This window comes from Erigeron canadensis, chromosome 1, assembly GCF_010389155.1.
Source record: "Erigeron canadensis isolate Cc75 chromosome 1, C_canadensis_v1, whole genome shotgun sequence".
In the NCBI taxonomy this organism is placed as follows: domain Eukaryota; kingdom Viridiplantae; phylum Streptophyta; class Magnoliopsida; order Asterales; family Asteraceae; genus Erigeron; species Erigeron canadensis.
In genome coordinates this window covers 39310921-39318305 of record NC_057761.1, presented here as the reverse complement: position 1 = coordinate 39318305, position 7385 = coordinate 39310921, and the positions used below count along the sequence as shown (strand labels likewise).

At 33.8% G+C, this 7385-nt stretch overlaps 1 protein-coding gene across 1 annotated transcript; it reads right to left on the bottom strand.

Moving 5' to 3' along the window:
* Positions 1-505: 505 nt before the first annotated feature.
* Positions 506-7096, bottom strand: LOC122585777. The gene is made up of 11 exons (XM_043757901.1): positions 6591-7096; positions 5619-5705; positions 5350-5496; positions 5082-5188; positions 3317-3405; positions 3121-3224; positions 2563-2668; positions 2410-2485; positions 2165-2279; positions 1553-2084; positions 506-1114 (listed from the first exon to the last, which is right to left on the bottom strand). Exons 1-11 carry the CDS (start codon positions 6859-6861, stop codon positions 1021-1023), a joined length of 1728 nt encoding a protein of 575 aa, XP_043613836.1. The 5' UTR covers positions 6862-7096; the 3' UTR covers positions 506-1020.
* Positions 7097-7385: the final 289 nt, after the last annotated feature.

Genomic DNA, 7385 nt, shown 5'->3' with positions numbered 1-7385 from the left:
GTAATAGAGAGATTTAATAGTGAGATTTTGCAGGATTACCTATCTGATTAACTGGATGATGAGCTTCTCTTCTGTGAGAGGGGGGTAGAGGAGCTTGTTTGTTATTGGCGGGAAATGAATTTCAATTTCGCTAACTTTTAAAAAATTTATTCTAACTCCACCTTTATGTACGCTTTTCTGTGAGAGGGGGTAGAGAGGAGCTTGTTTTTTTTTTTTTTTTTTTTTTTGGTTTTGATACTTTACCTTTATTCTATATTGAATTTGTTTATAAACAACCCAAGATTTTTCTAACTCCAATATTGGAGCCGGAGTTGTGGGCTTGTGGCTAGGCTTTTTAGCGAGAAGCTCGGAAAAACTGTTTAAACGTTACCGACTTACTTCGAGTATAGCATTTAGAGTCTTAAGACCCTGGACAGTTTTCTAGAGATCACCTGCAAATGAGGTTTTGTTTTCAATATTAGCAGCTTTGTTGGTTGCTCAAATAAACATGACGCAAACAACGTTGGGTACAACTCATAAGTTCTAGCTCATAAAAGTTAATACGAGTTCAATCCTTGACCCAACTCAAAAACTAGATCCATAAGAACTTGAATGAAATTTTGTGAATAAATCAACTATATTCCTCACAAGACCTCGGTATCTACAAGTACAAATTACATTAATTCGCTAGAGGCTCAGTAGCTTGGCTCATCAAAGTTCAGCGTATATCAAATTGTTGAGCTACGATGCTTGCCAAAGAACCGAGACATGGCTAACTCGTTACTCATCCCTGCAATAGCCCCAAAATTTATTGAAGAAATGCCACCAAGTCAAGTTTAATGTAAATATTTTGGAAACCACCATTGCACCATCACTACTGCCATGATCAACGCCTTAATAAAGCTCGTCAGTATTGCTTACTAACATACTATCCAGAAAAATGAGCATTTTCTAGCTGCTTTTTCTTCACTTGAATCAAATTAGTCGATATTTATGTATTAATCACATATCAATCAAATAGTTTGGTTCACTAAGACCAATTCAAGAACGATTACCCCATTTCCATCTTCGACCAACTTCCTCAAGGACCTTAGTCCGAGCTTGACCCTTTTTTGCTTCATCCTCTATCCAAGATCTGCAGCAATACTATCATCAGAAAAACTTTAATCTAGAAGGGCCCATTTCAACCTACGGACTTACATTCGGTTGATCTGGCATAAATTTTATCTCTAAAGTGTTGATCATGTCAAAATTCACCCGAATACTTACAAAATATATAACCTCCTAGATTGTAGAAATTATTAATACACCATTTATATATATAATACTCCTCTGTTACCGTATTTAATTTTTTTTACACTAATTATTTAGCATATAAAAAATTGACAGATAGTGTTATGGTCAAATTCTTATAAAAACCCTACCCGCACAAAATATAGCCCATTTGACCCGTTACACCATCCTTCTGACCTGCCCAATTTGCAACCTCTTATCCAACCCCGTAAGATTATCCGAACGTATGTTGACACAACAAACAACTCTTTCTTGTCTATCAGAAAGTTACCACACGTACCTGAGTATACGAAGGGCTTCTAATTCAGCTTCGAGTATTGCTTTTGAATCAAGAATTTTTTCATATTTTACTTCTAATCCACTGACTTTACTACGGATTTTATGTTGCTCATCCACATAGTCGGTTCGTTCATATGCAAGTTTCTGATTCATTTCTTCTATTTCTTTCTTCAAGCTAGAAAGTAGCTGCTTTTGACAATCTAAAGCTGCTTTCTCCTTCAAGTAAGCAGCTATAGCATTATCGTGATCAATCTTTCGATGTTCCAATTCTTTGAGTGCTTCTAGATAAGCTGCTTCCACCTCCAAAAAACGAGTATGTTCATCCTCTAGTTTTTTCTCCCAAAACCTCTGTATGTCACCTCTCTCAAGAAGTTCCGATTTAATCTCTTTCATTGCAAACTCCCGGGAAGATTTCTCAGCTTCTAACTGGAAGAATTCATGGCGAATTGATTCACTTATTCTTCCACTCGTGAGTGCCACTGCAGCTTGTGCCTTGGTGCAGGGTTTCCCAGGCTGGAACCGTTTGAGCTGACCTGATGTACATCCCAGTATGTCAATAGAGAATCGTCTATAAGTATATGAGCTATGTAAGAAAAAAGAGAGAGAAGGGAACCAAAAACTTTTCTCGTAATGCTTTTGTTGTTTGCCAGTGTGTCTATAAAAAGAACCGGTAGCACATCTGAATTAAGCTCCCTTGCATCCAGAAAGCCTATTTTGTGCCTTAATATCTGGACTGTAAACATGTCAGTTCTAATAGATGCAACAGAACAAACATTACTTTTGTTCATTACCAGTGAATCAGTGATAATGAACCCAGAGAAAGTTTGACAATTTAGAACAACTTCCAGTTATTCCTACCTCTTCATTTAGTCCTGGCATAACTTCATACTCTAACTTGGCTCTCCAACCAATAAGATCCTCACGTGAAATCAATCTAGAAACAAATACCTAAATGTAAAGCTTGCAAAAATAGAAAAAATGAAAATTTCATTTGTTGTATTTATGATGTACCTATCAGGAAAAAAAGTTGCACCTCCAGTGCTCTTTGAACTATCCAGATCAGAAGATAATTTTTTACCAGACAGCTTGCTCGGGATAACGCCAACCTCAGCGAGGGCTATATTGTATAGAGTATAGATATTCAACACAAGATTAACTTTTTTTAATACCCTAAAGAGAAGTATGGTGTATACTGCATAATAAATTGCAACTTCGACCTATTTACTCAAGAACAGGCCTATTCGGGTTATTATTATCTCTAACGCACAAATGGATAAAGATAACTAGCAAACAAAAATGCTAAACAGGTCAAAAAGTCTCCTAACGTGTATGTTCGATGCATAAAACCTCCAAGCTTGCGTGTTCAAAGTTCAAACAACCATGTTATTGTTGCAAAATGCTTCAAAATCCATTTTTCACGGTAATTGATTATTTTTTAAAACGTAAAATTGTTGGGGGATCAGTGTTTCATGTCAGCCCATACCCAAATAATCCAATCTTTAGCACCCGGCCCATTTTTCAACCAATAGCGTAAAATATCAGCACCTTAAATGGCTACTTCAATCTTACCTTGAATGTACTCAAAATCAGGATCTTCATCCCGAATGTCATCAAAAGCATTGATAGTAGATCCAGCGAGTGCGACAGATGGAACTATCCTATTTCTTGTATTCCTGAAACCCATAAAACTTTCTTAGTGAATGACAGCTGTATTTTTTTTCTTATAATAGTAGTAACTAGGCCAAATGCATGCACCAGTTTCTACCTTTCAAGTCTGGAGTTAACTAGAACCAACCATCTTGCATATTCTCTTCTCGTACAAAATTCATCTGCCTTAACTTCATCTTCAATGATCTGTATGCCTTCAGATTATTATAAGCAATTCTTAAAACTGAAACTAAAACTTGGTTCAAAATGGGAAATTGATGAAATGTACACATATAAACTACCAAAAACATATTACTTAGTAGATGACAAGTCATTTAAAAGGTCAAATACTAACTAAATGAAATGGAAAAAAATAATCAAATTGCATTACTGAATTACTGAACTATGTAAAGTAAAACCCAAAAAAAATAACAATTACTTGTATAAATACCAATAACGATTATTGACCGGTGATTAAATAAAGTTTCACCTGGACCTTATTATGACATATACGCACAAGAAAGTACCAGTAATTGTAGTAACCCATAGAAATAGTCACATAAAATGATGGTTGATTTCAAAATTTGGTTAAAATTCGCTTTTCAAAAAAGGATCATAACTTCAAGCAATGAAACTATCAAATCCCTATTTTAATGGCACTGTCAGAAGAATCAGAATAAGAAATGAGCATTCAGCTTTATGTTTTGATCTAAGGTGACATTTAAAAACCCAATATGTAATTACTGCCCAAGCATTTGAAAAAAGTGTAAAATTTTCTTGAGTCGAATTACTATGTGTTGATGGTTGAAAATGAGTCAGGCACATCTAGTTAGGAAGTATAGATGTTTCAATGATTTTAACTCTCGTAATGGACTAAAACATAATAGGCGGTTGAATTTATTTAAACTAACTAGCTATTAAAAAGTGTGGAGATGTAACAAGGATGAACAAGATATCAATTTGTTAAAATCAAAATCTAACATTGATGCTAATGGAGAAGAGCTTGAAATCAGTTATTGTTTCAAGAAGACTAGTACATGCTAGATACGTTATATTTTCTAGATGAATTAGATTGGACTAGTCTAGTAAGTCTAGAAATATTGAATTTAGAGAAATAACACCAACATATTCTGCTTTAGATTATAACTAAATTAAATGCACAGAGTGGTAATGGCTTCACATGTTGGCCAATATGGAAGGTTGCAGCTGATTTGTTAGGGCCCACATGGCAACTCTACTAGTGCTTCTGCATTCTGCAATTAGTTAAAGCAAACTACTAACCCTAATACGTTGTCAAATCCCTAAGCCCGGTACTACAAAACCCACCATACTAAATCGGCTAATCCACCCATAAAACATATTATATTTGGTTTTCTTATTGAAACATTGATTTAGAACTTTCACTCAAACGAATTATTCAACAAACCATATCTTATGTATTCCTAGTTACTTACTTATCCACAGACTTTCACAACTATCTTATATCAATCAAACCAAAAAATAGGCTTTAATCCACTACCAAAAAAAATCAATCTAAACAAGGTTGCTAAATCTTAAACGAACGGCTTCTTCTCTTTTGAAAGTTAATCTTGCCTCAAATATCAGCCTCAACTCAAAAATCAAGCTTTTAGTTTTAAATATGGTACAAACTCTCTAGATTTCTTTGGGGTTGCACGAATCAATTTGGTCAACTTTCAACAACTAATTTTCTATACCTAAGGCTTGGAACTTTAACTGATTTACGATGTTCAAATGTTCAATTTGATTTTGCACTTTTCAGGCTAAAAAAAGGCTTTTCAAATTTACCACTTGCCCAAAATAGGAGTTTATGAAATACGAGTTTATCATAAACCTAACTACAATATATGGATGCAACAAAATACCTTAAGATTCTTCAACCACAATAAAGCCTCCTGCTGAGTAGTATCAGCCAAAACTGGAACTATAACTCTTCCAACCTTTCCTTCTTCCCAGTTAAGATGACCAATTACTGTAGAATTTTTGAATGAATAAATTACAGATGCACACAAACATACATCACAAAAACACAATAGAAGTTGCCAAGAAATGTAATCATGTCCTTCAGATACTACTATCGATGGAACTTTCGGACTTAACAGACAGTCAAGGAACTAAAAAATAGTCAAATACCTTCTTCTGATATCGCATCACCTCCTTCATGAACATTTTCCTTCAACGGCTCCACAACAGCTTCATCCACCTTTAATGTATCTTCCGAGCCCGACAATTTATTATCAACAAATACATGAAATGGACTGCTAAATCGCAAAACCAAACCTGAAAGTAAACCAATAATAAGATTCTAAACCAAATTCATCTCCATAACTAATTACGCTGAAGAACATCTACAAACGCAATCCTCTCCAAACCAGTAACACAACAAAGGAAAGAGAGTTCACCTTTACGTGATAGAGCATAATGACCAAACACGGCAAGCAATGCCACAACAGAAGTCCCAATACCAAACAATAGATACTTAGGCAACCCTGGTTCATGTAAAGCTAGTTACAATCATATTTCATCACTGAGTAAAAAAAGATCACAGAATTTTAGCTTTCCAAAAAACAGCAGGATTCACCAAGTCCACGCTATTCAGCTTCTGTTATAATTTTTAAATATTATTTTATATTTGCCAGGTTTTTATCAACCGATATTTGGGCAAATCACATTTCTATACAACCAAGTTTCAAATAACTTTTATCAACCAATCAATATAAGTTATCAATTTATACAACCATTTCAACTTAGTACCATTTTATGCAACCATATATAAAAATGGAAACAGTGGTCTCACCAAGTTTTGATCTTTTTATTAATGAAAGCAATTAAGTTGATTCGTTTTCAGTTTACACAACCACTTTTCACCTCAATACTACCACATTACACAACAAAAGAAAAAAACCGAAACTTGATCTCCCCTGTTTTTCATGAACCAATGCAACTATGCAAGTATGTCGATTTGTTATCAATTTATGTGACCATATTCAACTTAATACTACTTTATGCAGGCATATGAAAAACCGAAACTTAGTCCAAACAATTTTTAACTTAAAGTTTTCAACTTTTTACACACACAGTGGTAACAAGTTGAAACACGGCTACAAAAACTGATGATAAATCACCTTACTTGCAATGATTAGTAAAAACAAAATCAAAACTTTATTACATATATAAATCATTTTCCCGTTTTTTATAAAAATTAATCCAATATCCTTCCATTTTAGTACTATTCTAACATTTTAGCATAAATTGTAAGAAACTTTAATATAGCCACACCATGTCCTATTACTCCAAAATTCAATAAAACTAATACAATATAAAATTATATAGTAAGAGTGATAATTAATGCAGAATAAAAGAAAAAAAGTTACCTTTTTTCTGCTTTTCAGGGATAATTACAGTTTCTTCAAGAAATGCCCAACCATTAAAATCATCAATTTCAGGTTGATCAGAATTAACCCATGATAAATGTAAATTGTTTTTGGTAATTGAAGCAGAAATAGATGTAAAGTTTCGATTTTTAGGGTTTTTGAGTCTGAATTCACTAAAAAGATTCTCATCAGCAGTCAAAATTGGAAATTGATGAAATGGGTGGTTTTTACAAAGTGGTAGAAATGTTGATATTGTGGAAGATGAACACATTTTATTTTACTTTTTGCTCTAGAATGATGTAATTTTAGCTGGAAAAAATTGGGGGTTTTATTAAGATTTTAGGACATATGAAATTGAGGTTAAAGTCATTTTTTCTTTTCCTTTTGTTGTTGTTGGTGTTGGCTCCTTATCTTGTTCTCTCTTGTGTTTGGGGCTAGATTTCCATAAGGAATAATAGTCCTTCGAGTTTAGAATACAGAAGTACTAAGAGCATCTACAAGGAGAGAATCTGTCTCCGTTTTGGGTAAGGGTTTCAAGTTGTAGTAACATGAAAGGTAAGTTAAGAAGATCTCAACCCTTGATTTAAGAGTAAGGGTCAAGATTCAATAATCATTTTTGAATCCTAACCTTTGATTTTAAATCAATGGTCAAAATTCTCTTAACTTTACCTATCAAGTTAGAGTAACTTGAGAGGATCTCTCCCCGTTTTTATAAAGTTTTTATAAAGACTTTTTATCATTGGAGGTGAAGGCTTTTTTAGCAATGACTTGAAAATTTTCAAGCTATTGCATTCT

Coding starts and splice junctions, on each gene's coding strand:
- LOC122585777 (XM_043757901.1), bottom strand. CDS start 6,861: ATGTGTTCATCTTCCACAATATCAACATTTCTACCACTTTGTAAAAAC. Junction 5,189..5,349: donor TGATGCGATATCAGAAGAAG/GTATTTGACTAT, acceptor AAAATTCTACAG/TAATTGGTCATCTTAACTGG. Junction 3,406..5,081: donor TGTGGTTGAAGAATCTTAAG/GTATTTTGTTGC, acceptor GAAGGCATACAG/ATCATTGAAGATGAAGTTAA.